At 41.9% G+C, this 16,236-nt stretch overlaps 1 protein-coding gene across 4 annotated transcripts in view; it reads left to right on the top strand.

Moving 5' to 3' along the window:
- The window catches only part of LOC110984629 (protein mono-ADP-ribosyltransferase PARP4-like), a 39,019-nt gene extending 23,971 nt beyond the window's left edge, over nucleotides 1-15,048 (top strand). For 2 of the 4 annotated variants that reach the window (XM_087146429.1, XM_087146427.1), the window contains exons 29-38: nucleotides 1,349-1,381; nucleotides 2,076-2,126; nucleotides 3,753-3,896; nucleotides 4,451-4,522; nucleotides 5,312-5,418; nucleotides 6,909-6,960; nucleotides 7,510-9,207; nucleotides 10,129-10,196; nucleotides 10,402-10,501; nucleotides 12,252-15,048. In XM_087146429.1, the coding sequence (XP_087002555.1) occupies nucleotides 1,349-1,381; nucleotides 2,076-2,126; nucleotides 3,753-3,896; nucleotides 4,451-4,522; nucleotides 5,312-5,418; nucleotides 6,909-6,960; nucleotides 7,510-9,207; nucleotides 10,129-10,196; nucleotides 10,402-10,501; nucleotides 12,252-12,496 (2,570 nt within the window). In that variant the 3' untranslated portion in view covers nucleotides 12,497-15,048. The remainder of the gene's footprint in view (nucleotides 1-1,348; nucleotides 1,382-2,075; nucleotides 2,127-3,752; nucleotides 3,897-4,450; nucleotides 4,523-5,311; nucleotides 5,419-6,908; nucleotides 6,961-7,509; nucleotides 9,208-10,128; nucleotides 10,197-10,401; nucleotides 10,502-12,251) is intronic. The other 2 variants (XM_087146428.1, XM_087146430.1) reach the window with 2 other exon arrangements.
- Nucleotides 15,049-16,236: the final 1,188 nt, after the last annotated feature.

Genomic DNA, 16,236 nt, shown 5'->3' with positions numbered 1-16,236 from the left:
TTCCTGTTATGCCTGCATTTAGTCCTATATTGCTGACATGGAAGGTTGGTTAAACTAAAGAACATGAATTGGAGTAAGAGCTGAAAAACTATTTGAACAATTTACCCATTTCTGGTGGTCGATGAGAGCCCATGATTGTACATGTGTGTGTGGTACTTCCTAATCACTTCTCGTTACATGGTTAATTAATTGTGTTTTGTTACTTTTGTCTTGGGACTCTACTTGACAAGCCATACCTTTTAGAGGCTTCCATCCACTGCAGCACTGTATTGTTACTATGAAACGGTTCATATGGGAAATAAAGCGAAGGTGAAGTGAATATCAAATGGATGACAAAGCCAAAAAGGTCTGCTTCCGATTACGATTACGTGCCTCTCAAAAATTGGGTCAGTGGGTCAAGGAAAAAATTGGTGAGGGGGGTCTTTTTTGTACTGATTGAATGGGGATGGAAGCTATCAAAATTGCCACAAAAAGTGATAAAAACTTGTCTTAATCAGCGCAAAAATTTCCACAATTGACAATTCTGGCAAATTATGGACGAATCACACCACTATGCACAACACTAGTCAGGTACACACGACAGGAAACTGGCAAACAAATGTCCGTATATCGTGTGGTAAGTGTGTGTGATGCATGTAGAGGGGTGGGCAATAAACCTCGTGCTGCGGCAGGAAATTTTGTCTAAACAAGCTTGCATCAACTATGAGCAATATAGCCTCAAAAACATGTAAGCCTTTTGCGAGTTGAGTTCGAATAAAACCTAAACACTGTGTTAACTCATTGCAAGTAAACATACCAATTTGAATTCCCCACACTAAATACACTGTTGCTATACTTCGTGATTTGGGGCAAGCTTTTGCATAGCGACCACCATCTCTGGAATGGACTGGTTCCCTTGTGCCCTTCTTGTCCATTGAAAACAGTGTATTGGTGCAATGCGTCTCTTATGTAACTACTAAGGAAAAGCGTTCACATGAATTTACTTGAGAGTACCAGTTTTTATTCAGATTTAACTCGCGAAAGGCATTAGCATCAATGTTTTTCCATGTGCAGCTGTAGAGCAGTGTGTGTGTACGGTGTAGTGCAATAATTCTATTTTGGCTTGAATGCATCGATTGGTTACAGCAGTTTCCTTCCATCATTACCACAAGTTCCCTTCTCATTTCACTATCGCAGTAGTCGGGTATTGAAAACTTGTTGGCATTGTTGCATAGCAACATGTTTAGCATTGTAGCACTCTGCATAGAGGTGTGAACTAAGAATTCTCAACTGTACATATTTTTACAATGGCACTCTTTGATAGCTTTGGCCTCCTTTCAGTCAAGATGATCTGTATTTTCTCTTGCAGGTGATGCATTTTATAGCTCCCCGGAAGAGGAAGGTAAGTCTTAATTGATTTCAGTTTTCTGAGCAGTAGATGCAACTTGTATATTCATTGATGCTTTTACGTTTACTTCGGTTTCAGTGTTTCAGATTTTGAAATGGGGTGTCAAATTACTTGTGGTGGCAAATCCATTCTTAGATGTCTTTATTCCACTGAACTGTCACTGTAATCATCACGTTTTCTGTGTGTCCTGTTGACATGAAGCAGGTTGAACTTGTTGACTACTGCACTTGATTTCGTAGGGTGTTTCTATAGTATGCATACAGGTACTCTTCAGGTTTCTATTGGAGCACAATTATTTTACAGATGTACACCCTTCACACTGCCAGCAGCGTATTTGTTGTGTTTTTTGGTGATGCCGGTGTATTCAATTTAATAATAACAATAATTTTTCATAGAGCCCCCTCCATAAAAATTATCTCAGAGCACTGTACAATATACACTACAAACTATAACACCCGATAGGCCCTAATTAAAAACTATTGCATATTACAAAGTACAGGGATCAATTAAATAAAACCATAATTATTTAAAAATCAACATAAAACTTATTTCACGAATTTACATTACAATAACCTTTTGTTTTCCTCAAGTATACTCATAGTGGCAAAATCCATACACCTGTTACCACTAGTATACTTGTAGTCGGCAGTCAGCATGTTAATAACAACTATCTACTTCTTTGTTACAGACTGGATAAATATGACATTGGAATGTGTTGCACCAGAGATACCTGAAAGCCGTGAGTCAATGGCCCATTGTTTTTTCGTCACAGATCCTGCTCCAGATCATGGGATCTATATCTGTGCAAAAACAGGCAGACCCGTTCACAAGCACATCAGATGACATTGATGACTGAATATATATTATCGTACGGCATTTATTTCACATTTTGGAGACAGAATGTCTGTGGTACTGTGTACATGTTCCAGGAACATCAGATCAGATGTAATGTTCCGTAATTGCAAAGTGCATTCTAAAAGAATTATGAAGACATGCGGTAAGAGAAGTTCATTGAATGCTTTAAATCTACAAAAGAAACTTCTTGTTTCTCTCCGTCCATCGCACACGCTGCCAGCTTTAATCTTTCCCAGCCCATCTTGCAAGTTGGGCCCCTTAAAATGTAATCCGCAGCAACTATTGCTGCGTCGGATCAGCAATCATCAATCAGGATTGCAGCAAGACAAACCAGACCATTGATTTTGAATGCCGGTTAGATTCTCACACAGTGGCCCAGCCAGCGCCCTTTCCGTGGACTGATGAAGATGACAGTGGCTCATGCATGGCGTGGGTTGTGATGCCATTTTGTTTCCAAAATGGTTTTCCCTTTATTTATTAATTGTAAACTGTGCTCTCCCATTAAGTTTGTAAAGCCAGTGCAGCTTTTTGTGGGCAATGTTACTAGGGCGCTGGGGCTGAATTCAAATTGGGAGATCAGCTTTGGGCTGGGCACTGCACCCTGTTGCTTCTGAACAGAGTTGATCTTTAATCAACTCCGTCAGTTCTGAGTTGGTGAAGGGTGTCTCCCCTATTTCACATTAAATTTCTGATAGCCCGGGCAAAACGTGATGGACCTGTGGACTAAACGCACAGTAGTGCTCCATCCATCCCCAAGACAAGTTGAAATTACAAATCTTGTTGCTTTCTTCTTTTTCTTTCATATTGAACACAGTGATGGGTAGCCATATTAGTCAGATATCAACAATGAAAATATATGCAGCACTTTGATGACCAACTAAGGTCCATTTTTGCATGAGCTTTCATAGCAATAGATACTTCATTAGATGCAATGACATAATCATCACCTGTTGTCTAGACCATCATACAGGGCCTGTATTATACCTTGCCTAATGATGTTTACTGCGTTGCATCTGATGAAGTAGTTGTGCTATGAAAGCTTATGTAGAATTTTACCTTTGCTAGTCATTAAAGTGATAAATACATGTATCATTTTTCCATTCATTTTCAAATGCAAGCCTTTTTTTAACAGGTCATTCCTGCAGGATTTTGAGAATTGTCATGTCAGTGTGAAGCAATTTTCATAATTAATAATATTTTTATACTGACCATCTTTTTTTTTTGGGGGGGGCGTGTGAAACATGTCTGCATGGGTTGGTGGTAGTCACAGGACACACTCTGTTGCATGTGTGTTACCATGGTAGGGGGAGGGGAAGAGGACTTTTTTTTTTAAACACCAGGGAATGAACCCCTTCCACCATTAATGGTTCATCAGTTTGCTCTCATTAGGACAAAAGTCCTGCCCCCTAGAACATGTCCTAGCAACGCCCATGGTCTATTTGCCGTCGCGCGTGTTGAACTTTGAGTGTATTCATTCATTATTCACCCTATCTCTTTTTTGCCTCAACAGCGAGCTATGTACCCACTTCACCGTCTTTTATGGGTGCGTCAGATCCTTTTGCTCGAATTGGGTACATGAGTGATGATGATGAGGAGTATTTGGAGCCAAGCGCTGAGGAAAGTTACGATTTGGATGAGGATAAGTATGAGAATGGTGAGCAGATGATGGAAAGCATATTGATGCTAAGCATGGCTATGTTCCGGTTTCTGCTTAGCGTGTCGTTGATTAAACCCCAGTGATATCACCAATGTGGTAAAATAACACTAGCTTACCAATCAAGCATTATTAATTTACCAATCAAGCATATTATAAGAAATCCTCAGTGGTATTCAGCCAGGATATCAGCTTGGTAGCTGACCAGAACTGGACAGCTGTCTTTCAAATCACGCATCTATAATGGAGAAAAGCACAGTCTCCAAAGTTTGGGAGTTCGCATTGGTTGCTGTGCCCAACTTGACCCGAAGTTTTCTCTTCTGCATGGAATGCTGTGTCAATCTATGTTCGTAGATGTGTCTGAAATGAGTTGAATAGCTGTGAGACATCACCAGACAACAACCTGTTGGCCCATCCTCTCCCAGTATTGAGCAGAAGATATGTAGGGCGCTGAGTTCAGCCTGCCTTGCCCTAGTCTGTCTCTCAGAAACCCTTAATGCACTGGTTCACCGTTGGGTTAAGAATCTAATCATTTGTTTGTGTTTTCTTTCAAGATGAATCAGAGAGCTCTGAAGAGGAAATGGAGCGGGATCTTTTCCTCTTGGAGGAGGAAAAACAAGCACTCCGTAAGGGTTTGTTTTTGAGTACCTAGGCTTTATACATGAAGCCGGGGAGCCCGAAACCGGTACAAAGAGTTGGACCTTGTAACAAAAGACCATGCTCAGCCCAAAAGACTGAGCTGCTGGGCATTACCGACATTTTTTCACTCTCAATAGTGGAGATAATCCAGCCTTGTTTTGTAACAGTATACCACGGTGTGGGGCATTTAGAGTGAGCGGATTACCACCGGGGACTAAAGCGCTCCACCACCGCAGCGATGAGCCACACAGCACCACTGCATGCTAATCTGGCCCCTATTGAAAAGAGGTCAGCAGCGCACTGTTCCAGGTTCGGGGCCAAAAGAATCTTACATAACACCGCACAATCTGGGCTATTTTTACAAGGCTGCAGGCCTGGCTGAAATACTCAGGCATCAATGAAGGCTACCTGTCACCTTAGAGTAGAGCCCAAAGAGCCCTTCATGTGTGTTTAAATGTCCGTTAAATAAAATGATGAATTTTTGAAAAATTTTGAAAACTGAAAATCTTGAAAATTGCCCTGTATGTGTGCGCTGCATTTTTATTAGCACCCGGCAGCAAGTGGTTATTACCGAGTAATGAAATTTTTCAATTAACACTGGCTATATTTTCTGAGCAGTGGGCAAATAGAAGTTGTATCTAGTGCTGTAAGCAGCAAGAATTTCCAAATGGGTGAATTAAGCCAAAATTTTGATTATGTTTTCGAATTAGCTGGGTGAGAACCTGTGCACCTTCAATCTTACATAACCTTTCATTTGTCTGATCCTTTCCACAAAGGTAAAATAGCTTTTCCTTCGAGCTGCAGGAAAAATATTGGAGGGGGCGGGGAGCTGTTTCGAAAAAAAGAGTCCAAACATGCAAGTGTCGCAGGAGAAGATAAACCTGTAAGTCAGCCATGGAGATAACTTTACTATTTTCGTAATGCCAGTCATTATAACCATGAACTGGCTTCAAATTTGGCCAAGAGCTAGGCATGTTGTTTCCAAAGCCCTTAAAGTTATGGCAACTCGCTGGTTATGTTAGTACCTTGTACACATGGCACATGCAGTATGTTCAATCTTTATATACCCAGTACAACACCACTACACCGACCAGCACAGTACCGAACAGCTGGGTTCACCAAACATCCCTTTTGATTCCCAAATTGTCAGTGTACCTTTGCTGAACATTGAAAAGTTACATGAACATTAATTAAAAAGCAGTTTAATTAGGACCGATTATAATATCCAGAAAGGTGAGGAAACTCGTAGCTCAAGAAATCATACAAAGAGCAACAGCCAACACTGCATGCAGTCTGTGTCACATGTGGCCCATGCTCTACACAATGAATCTTTGAGTGTGCACAGGTGGCTGTGTTAATCAGCCTCCAAGTAATGCACCGTATGCATGTGACATGAGCAGCTCTGACGCAGAAAATCGTTTTGGTGTTATTACTCCGAAGGCAAGAATTTTGCCTTGCTTAAAAAATCAAAATAGAAAATACGGAGAGAGACTGATTTAGCTGTGTGACAGAAATCTTCATCTAGTTGCTGCTTTGTTTTAGTTTTAACAGCTTTTGCCTAACATTTCTTATGTTGCTAGGATCAGACATTTATAATTGAATGTGAAACAGTGAGCATCAAGGCCCAATTTTCAGTGTTGATGTTTATGTGTAAGTCAGAAATGTCGGTTCAAAATTCTCACGCAGATACATTTGGTAGGCAAACCATCCCACGTTGGACTGGGCAGAATTCAGGAGAGGGTGCATTAGTGACTGATTATCACTGTACAGGATGACAGCTACATGCATGCTGAACATTTTGTGTGGATCCCGTTGTAGTAGTGGTGTACTGTGTTGGTCACTTGTCGACAGCGATCATTTCTCTCAAACCCCCCCCCCTTGTGTATACTATGCAGAAACACCCTAAAGAGGGTATTACTGGAAATGTTGCTGACTGGAATGTTTGGATCAAATGATACCAAGATTGTCAACAGATTTGGAAAAGAGTTAACTCTAGCCGCTGTACGATTCCCCCAGCCAAACTAATTCATGTTTTGCACACTGCTGTCAAACTTCGAGTCTACACATGGGTCATCGATGGTCAGTCAATAAACGTTCAGCCTCAGCACTTGGAATCAGTCTCCACTCTTCCAGCCTTGAGCTATTGAGATTGAGTGCATGGATTATTTTACGGCACATCAGTTACTGGCTAGTGTACCATCATGAATATGTGTATTCCCTCCTTTGGGATACCATGGCCTCTGAAAGGACAGGAAGGATGTCTGCCACAGTCTGAATTTCTACCTTGTTTTCTCAAAAGGTATTGTAAGGAAATGGAGTTGAACTTTCATTTCCTTTCTCAAGTACAATGTAATTTATCTCTCTTTTCTGTAGATGCTGAAAAAGAAACCAGACAAAGAAGAACAAAAGTTAGAAAGCGACAGAAGTAAGTAAAAAGTTTCTTTTTAAATCTGCTTCCAGAATGCAAAAATCAAAATCACTTTATGCCAACCATCCTTTATGCCTGTTGCATATTTGCTGTTGAGCTATAAAATCTAATACAGGAAAGTTTATTACCAAGTAGGGTTTTTTCCAGCATAACCTTTTTAAGGATGCATGAACAATTGTTTGTGAGTGAATCACACATCAGCCACAAGTGAATGCAATCATTGACTAAAGTCCCAACTCACACCCACAATCTGTTTCACTCCTGTTTCACTTCTCAACTCCTTTGAATTCAGTGCTTGAGATCAGACTTGTAGCTCGATTGGGAATGCCTAGTGTCGCAGGCTTGTTTGCCACTAAATGACAGATGAAAAGTGTTGGCCATAATCCCAAGCGCCTCATTAATCGAAGTTACATGTATGTAGCCTTGTTTAAAAAAGCAAAGAGCTCAAGAGCTGAATTTGCTAAGGCTGGATTCCTGTGCACGCTCCTTTAATCTGGCAGAATCACTTGTGTAAACCTTCTCATCCTTGTTATACACAACTCACAGTGTCTATACGACCAAGAGAAGCAGCTCCCCCTGCACATGCTAAGGTCTTGGTGGAAGATGTGGTAAACACCGGTTTCTTCTCCTCCACAGGACAGCAACAAACACAGCAACAAGAGCATGCAGCGGTAAATTTGCTTCCAGGTCTGTCCTTTAAAGCAGTTGAGCATTCCCTGGAACCTGCAACCTATAGAAGGTTGTCCTCTCCACCCTCAAGCCGACGAGCAAAGGGAATATCAGAACAGGCTATAACGCCTTCTACTCCAGCCGCTGGATACTCCTCACTAGACTCAGCGTGGGGCGGGCAGCCCCGAGGCCTTCCCGGAATGATGGGAGAGTTCTTGGGAGACACTGAATCAGCTGATTACCTGGTAAGATCACAAGTGGCAGGAGGGTTTTCATTTGGAGCAGCTGCCTCTGCTGCAGCAACCCCAAGTTTTGGAAGTGCTGGTCCCCAGGCAGTGGGTGATAAAGCCACATCTTCAGATGTTACACCAAGAGCAGAAGCCGCATCAGGGTTCTCATTTGGTGCAACAACCTCCACTACCTCATTTGGTGGTTTTGGAAGTGCCCAGCCTCCGTCACTGGCTGATGAGTCTTCATTTGCTGATTTCACACCAAGGGCAGTAGCAGCGGCAGGATTCTCATTTGAAGCATCAGCCCCCGCTGCACCTTCCATGACTTTCGGAAGTTTTCAGCCTCCACCCACGGCTGCCATACCCACAGCCACCTCTGCCCCAGCAAGACCTGGCTTTGCTGCCTCTGGTATGTTTGGACAAGCAGCTCCGGTGGCAGCTAGCCTTCCTAGGCTCCCATTAGATACCGGCGTCATGATAGGAATTACTCCCCCCCTTCCAATTAATGCCCAGCAAGCTGTTCCACCCCCACTCCCATTAAGAAGGGCTGTCCCAGAGCTTCAGCTGGCAAGTGACAAGGTGTGCCCCAAAATACTCCCTCTACCCACACTTTCTGTGTCGGTCCTAGAGCCTGAAGCACAATTTGTTGCTTCATTTACATGTACGTCAACCCAACCATGTGAGATGAAGAGAGCGTCAAAGCGACGGGCTGGTAAGAAACCAGAGGCAAAAAAAGTCAGTCCACTCCATGGACGTAGAGCACAAGATTCCAAGGAATCACCTGAACCTGCTACTGGTTTAAAAGTGGCCCGGAGTACAATGGGCACAGTGAAATCTGCAGTGATTAGTGAGGAGGGCGTTGCTCTAGGAAAACGTCCGGGGCCCATTCAGCAGAGGAGAAGCCTACAGAAAGATACAGCCAGAGCCAAGATGGATGAGCCGTGTGAGAGAGAAGCCCCAGCAAAACTCTGGGCAACAAAGAAAAAGAAGAAAGGTTACATGTTACCGACCTACAGTATATCTCTGGAGTCAGGCAAAGCAGAAGATTACATTTCTGAGGAGGTTGGTCTTTCTTTTGAGGATGCTTCAGTCCTGACAGAAATGGCAGATGGCCAAGATGAGATGGAAACATCTGCTGCATTCGATTGGCAAATAGTCCAACGTCGAACTGAAAAAAAGAGAGGACGGGAAGCCAGCGCTGCTGTTGGCAAGGGCCGACCCTGTGATGATGAACTGCCCCCAGCAGTCCCTCCCAGTCAGATGGCCAGGGACCATGATGCAATGGATGACCAGATAAGCGAAGCCATTAGTGCGCCACTGGGCTTTGAAGCAAGGGAGTCATCAGGTAAGTTCACCTCCTCTGCCGAAGCCACCCTGACATCTGTCAGGATTTTAGTGGTTGTCCAGGAAGATTTTTCATTGACTAAAATAAATAAAGCCAATTAGTTATCATAAAGAGAAATAAAGGAGTTTGTTTTGTTCAATATTGCTCAACTTCTGAAGCCACTTTGATGTTTGTCATGGTCTGAATAGTTGACTTAAGAGAATAATGGGCTCCAGTTTGTTCACTCTTGCTTCTTGAAAGAATGGCCAACTTCACGTTTATTATGTACTCTTAGAACAACTTCCATTTGTCAATTAATTATATATTTTTTGCCCTGCCCGACGTGTATTATCACACTGTGTACTCAGTGTTTGCCCCCAAACGCTTGTGAAAAATCACAAGTGTACTTGGGTGGGACTCGAACCTACGACCTCCTGCTTACCAGTGTGTCTTAACCACTCCACTACAGAGCTTGCCGGTGTCGGCTGGCTGGTCAGATGTAGCAGCGGGTACCACAAACAACTATTTTCAAGAAAAAAAATCTAAAATTAATTGACATCACCCTGGTGCAAATCCATCCTTGGAAATAACTTCCATTTGAGCGACAAAAAAAAAAGAAAACGGTTTATCCGAGAAAACTAAAGTTGATTTTGTTCTGCGTTGCTCTTGAGACTTAATTTGAATGATGGAAAATATGAAGATTATAAAAGGTGCATGAGTCGTGCAGGTTCTGAACTGATGAAGATACACTTTGTAGCATTTGTATCACACTGTTGTGGAGGCGAGAGACTGCTTTCAGTGATATTTTTCGCTGTACAAATTTCCTGTTATTCAGTACACTAAATACGGAAACATTTCCTCTTGCCGTTTTCAACATTTGGAATCATGATAAAGAACTTTGCAAAGTTGACTACCCTTAAAAGTTCTTGTTCTACATCCCAGGATTCAGAAAGCACCCTGGCACTTATCGTTTGGCAACCATCATGAGACTTTTGAAATCACAGAACGAGGTGAGTGAGTTGTTTGCTTAAATCTCACTGCTTTGATTTCAGACCCGAATTACATAGGAAAATCTTTAAGCTGGTGAAAGACAAGACCTTATCTTCCAGGCAAATCAGATAGATAATTCTCCACATAAACATTGAAGCGTTGAGGATCCTGGGATGATTCCCCTGAAATTGGAGCCTCAGTCAACCTATGTCTTGTAACTTGCAGGATGGGTGTTGGGACCTGTTTGCGGGCATTCAGGTGTTCGTTGGGGTCCGACTGAAGCCAGTCAGGAACCTACTGAAGGAAGCTGGATTGAACTCGCTAGGTAAGTGACAGGCCAAAAAAAAAATTAATAACCTTCGGACGTGCTGCATGTGCTGCTTAAGTTTTTTCCCTGCCATTTTGCACAGGGGTAAAAGTTAAGTAAGAAATAAGCCTGCTTTGGCCGAAGTTTAGCACCAAAAGAGCCAGGTTATTTTGGCCCATCTCATCCAGGGGGGGGAATGTACATTTTTGGCTGACCTGTCTCGAAAGAACAGTATATTTGACGTCAAAAATTTTGTGTCAAAATGATTGCAAAGAGTTACATGTACTCTAAAAACGTCTACAGGCTAGACCCTAAAAAATGCTCTGCCATGATATCAAGAAAAATGTCAAGGGGGTTGGATTCCCCTCCTCCCGGCTCTTTTAGGGTTAATGCAGGGACATGTCTGTATAGTTCTGGATAATTTGTGGCGAGAGTTCCTGTCATTCAGCTCAGTATGCTGAAGAGGCAGCATGAACTACCTACAGTCATACCATCAAATAAATAATGGGTATCATTTTAGCCTGCTATATGTGTGCTCCTTTTAGTCTAATTTGGGAGTCAGTTCAACAGTACCCCACGATTGGGGGTGGGGGGGCAAATTTCACAGTTAGGCTCCGGTATTGTGAAACAGCTTTCATGCATTGGCTAGGCAAGGAATATTTTGACATTGACAAGCCCTGCCCCCTCCTTTCAGATGTTAGAGGTATGGACAGCTGGCAAAATCGGGATGGTAAATGGAACCAATGAAGATTTGGGACTGGTCATGAAAGGACAACTCACTGATTCAAAATGCACTCCTTATGTCTCCAGAAAGATTGAGCTGAAAATAGATTGGCTTGTATAAATGCTTCAATGCATTTTAAGATTTTCCTGACAATTTCCGCCAATGTTAACTTTGACAGCAACATTCTTAAGTGGATATACCTCCCTCAGTTCTTAGACTGTCTGCATTTCGACATCTTGTTTGTCCTTAGCTGGGAACATCTGATACCTTTTGTTGTACAAGCAAACTGTCCTGCTGAAGTCAAACGGTGGTGATGCCAATTTTCACAGTAATATTCCCTTGGGTAATGAAGAGTTTCTATCAGTGGAATCAATAGGAAAGTATAGAGACAATTTCTACAGCACATTAATGCTATTGAAGAAATTCTCCACATACCTTTTCTAAGATGGTTATTCATTATCAATCTGGTCGACAACAAGTCTATCACTGTCACTCACAAGTCTGTTTCACCTATAGGCCAATTACAAGTCAGGCAAGTCCTTGAACAAGCAGGTTAGGCACTTGTAAATTGCAGGTCAGCATCAAATCAAATCACAAGTCAGGTCATTAGTAAAGTTACAAAGGATCGTCTTTGTCATAGTTGATAACGTGGCTTGTTGATGCTCTGAGCATCATACTGAAGAAGTAGTTGTCTGTGAAAGGCCCTAAGAAGCACCTTTTGTTTAGCCTTTTGTGGCAATCTGGTTACTTTTTTCTCAAACTGTTTGCCAGGCCAGGTACTGTTTTTTTTTTAATTTCCTGAGGAAGCAGTGAGAAGGTGTGTTACCTCAGGTTTCTTTCAGATTCCCAGAAAAAATCTCTCTTCAGATTTGCCCAACCGATACAAGTATGGGTCAACTTACTTTGAAACAACCTCCAGGGATTAATTTTGAAGTAACACTTTAATTAAAATCAAAGGGATAAAATGTCCACAGTAGCAGACTACAAGCTTTGACCTGCACCAACATGATTATCTCTCCTCTTTCATCCATGGCTTGCAAATAGGGGAGGAGGTCGCTTTAAAAATTGAGCGGCTAGTGGCCACCTACCTGGTCATCCTGTACCTGAATTGCTTCTTGGAGGGCCCGCGCACTCCCACCATCGGCCCCCAAGAGAGGGAGATGATTACCCAGTCTGTCCTGAAGGCAGAGAGGTTTGTTAGCCAGGTGGAGAGCGAACACCCGTCCCTGGCTCGGCGCCTGGAGTTGGGGAGCAGCTGGGACGAGGTCTGCCGGGATATCTTCAAGTAGGTGTAATCAAGGTCCAATCCACAAGTAATAAATAATAATAGTAATACTGTTTACCGAAAATGGGCCACTTGGGAGACATTCCCATAAGAACGTGCACAAACTTTACTGTCCCATAATTAAATATTCCCTAATCTGATCTGAACCAAACTTTGTATGTTTTCAATTTAGACCCTAATCTATCATCTCTCAAAATTTGGACAAAATTTGGCCTCGTTCTGGTAGCTGGGGCATAAGGGTGACATTGAAATGTCTCCCTAATGACCCATTTTTAAGAATAATTAATATAATTAATTATAATAATGATCAACATTTATAAAGCACTCAATCCATTGAGCTGCTCTTAGGCAAAGTAATCTTTATTTTGAAAGGGTGGGGCACAAAACGAGGGGAATTCTTTACATTAACTCCATGAGGGAAGGGACTAGATATTTTTACACACTTCCTGCGGGGAGCGAAATGAAATTTGCCAAATTTGTCTTCTCACATTATAAAAAAAAACCGAAGTGCCTGCTTTTTGTCAGCCATCGACAAACATGTATGTCTGCCAGTTGGTGTAATCATTGAAGTGTATATTGTCAAGCACTTCATTGCTGACAGCAGATGGAATACTGAAGAACAGTGGAAACTCTCTGTTACAGCTCATTACGTGAGTAATCTGTGGCTGTGTGAGAACCAAGGTCCTTGTCATATGCTTTAAGGGAATAAGCAAAAATGTTCTTCTGAAGCAGCAGATTAGATTGCAACATGCCATATGGCTCATAGAGGCCACCGTTACAGAGTCTGTACTTGAACTCGCCGGTTTAAGTAGTTTTGGACTGGTCAATAGTGAGAACTGATCTTTTTTGAGAACTTAATTATCAGAAGGGCGATTTCAGAAGTAATTTTTGGTGGTGCAAACAAAAGAGGGATTTCGCTATGTAAAGTTTTTTATTATGGCCTTACTAGAGGGTGAGGAGGACTTTTCATAAGAAGTTACCAAGAGGAAAGAAAACGGTCCTCAAAAATGCCTTTTGCACATCTTATTTCAAAGAACCAAAAATTGTCTTGGGGAGGATGCATGGCTAGTTACCCCCTGCCCCCCTCTCACCTTCTCTCTGATCGTGACGGATCGATCAAATATCCATGTTTGGTACAAGAGGAATTTTGCTGAATGTGAAATAATATTATGGGTTTGAATGTTTGTCATGATGATCTATACTTCTTCAACTCAAATCAGTGGGAGTTATATCCTTGTTACCGACTATATTCAGAAAGACAATGTACATGTATTACTCCCTAATACGCAGAGGCTTGGAAGTTATATAATAGATGTTTCTATCCTGTTCTGTTTGAATACTACATGTACCTGTCAAACTGTTACCTATTGGAGGTTATTAATGTTCAAGTAGCAAAGCATTATTCTTTCATATCATGCTATACCGTTTGTCTCACTGACTCCGTGATTGATTCTTACCTATATTCCTTGCTTCACCGAGCGAATTATACTCATTAGTAGTTTAAGATACTAAAACAGCTGATTTGTATTGAACTAAATTTGACTTTAAGACATCAAGACTAGTTTACTGAATGTTGAATCACCGCTTGATATTTGCTGGGACCAGTGACCTCGCAGCTTAAAGTAATTTACGTGTACCTCTGAATTTCATTATATACTGTTCATGTCATTTACTCAAGGTGTTTAATCAGATTAAGTTAAATCACACAGAAATTCATGTGTCAAGATTTTTGTTTCACAGATGTTTTAATGACTGATATCTTGAACTAGAAATGACACTTGATTGCACAATTTATTTCATTTTCTTCTGATTTCAGAACTATGAGTAATTCAAAATTAAGTGAAATTTATGTAATGAATGAATGAAAAAAGTTTTTTTTTTTCAAATGTGCCTTTTTTTGGCAATGCGATCATAGCATTTGATATGACTTAACTAGAGCATGATCTTATTTGTGAAAATTATTTGTGAAAATTATAACATTGTGGTAACTTGTAAAGTGCATGCAACGAGACCAGATTACCATTGAAAACAGCTAGCATTGCCAATGCAGAATACCAGGCGAAGTTGCCAGCCATGATGATGTTTTGGAAAATTGGTTTCCTTACAAAACCAGACGAGCAGATATATATGTGGCTACGGAAATAATGCTCATATCCCTGGCGCGTTTCTAAGTAATCATGGACTATTCATTTCAATTAAATGCAGATTGCGAGTCCAAGATTTTCCGGACCAGCATTTTACGATTTTTGGGGGGTGGAGGACAGACAAAGGGTTTTTTGTGGGGGGGATAAAGTTCCCCAGCCCCCACCCCCGTAGAATCGCGCCTGATGTATCTGTTTACTAAAGATAAAAGCGCTTATCATTATGTGTCTGATACGCTCTCTACACTGTACGATATATGATGGTGGAAGGATCACATTAAATAATTTCATGTACATCTATACTGAAATATTGTAACTGGGTAATTTTGTACCCTGGTCATTCTAATACAGGTTGCCTATACAAAACTATATCGAAAGGATTGTGCAGAAATAAAGTGATATCAGAAAAAAATGAGCCTGTGTTTTCTTTATTTTCTTTCTTTGAAGGTAAAACATTGTATATTAAAAAGGCTTACCTTAAAGCGTTTTCCCAGGGCCACCGTAGAAATTCTTTGGGAGTTAATTCATGTGACGTGACCCGTCAGAAGTTAATTATTAAGCTAGCAACATAACCAAGCTGCCCCATCAAAGTGATTGGAAGCTTTCCGAACGTTGTTGAAAGATGCATCTGACTGTTGTAGTAATAGGCCTAATGGGTATCGTTCTAGGCGTAGAGGCTGGAGCAGCGGCCTCGGAGGCAGGGGCTGCGGCCGCAGAAGCCTGCGAAGGGATTGCTGGAGCCGCCGAGACAGCTGAAGCCATCAGTGCCGACTTCGAGTCTGGTTCCGAACCGCGTCTAAAGCCGTAGCTAAAGCGGAAGAAGCGTTAGCCTCAGGCATCGAGGAGTTGTCTCTGTGGGTCTTGGTAAGGATCGGTGCTGCAAAACGATAGCTGAGATTGTGGTCATCGAGCCGATCTTGGAAGCAATCACCTCGGATCCGGCGGCTAAGGCTCAGGCTAAGAAGCTTATCGATATGCTGACCACTTGCTCAGACTGGTTATAAGAGCACACCTACAAAACCACCATTCAGGAAGGAATGGCAATTCCACCCTCGAGTGGCGTCCCCTCAAAGTTCCTGCCCACACTAGGAGCGATGCGTATTTGGTATCCCTAATCTTAAAAAGTCATCGTGTAATATAGGTATTACAACCTTTTAAACGGTATTCAGTTTCGTATTGCGACAAATACTGTCTTCCAAACATCTCATCCTCAAGAATTGTTCTTACAGGGTGCACAGTGTGTATGGCAACTGAGAGCAAGCATTTAGCACACAGGTGTAGCGACGATGAAAAAGATTTAAACCCTTGGGATCGTTTTACCCCCGTCGAAACATCCTGAAACCCCTCCCTAGAAAACTTCTAGACTTGCTCTACTTTCACTCTTGATATACCACGTTCGTCATCCTGTTGATCAGCCAGTTAAGGTGTGCCGTTAAAGGTACAAAATTTCAAATGCATGGATGAAATTTTCTGGAAATTTTTGTTCAGATGATGCGGAGATTATCTATTTGTGTGTGATCATACAGGCTACTGGAGTTCTCTCGACTCTTTCGAAACAAGTGGGAGCGAAGAACCTGACGATATCACCTGGTGATACGTTGTT

This window comes from Acanthaster planci, linkage group LG15 (assembly GCF_054643075.1).
Source record: "Acanthaster planci isolate LZ-2023a linkage group LG15, COTS_SCS, whole genome shotgun sequence".
Taxonomy (NCBI): Eukaryota; Metazoa; Echinodermata; class Asteroidea; order Valvatida; family Acanthasteridae; genus Acanthaster; species Acanthaster planci.
Note: the sequence above shows the minus strand (reverse complement) of the source record. Positions and strands in the feature narration are given on the sequence as shown.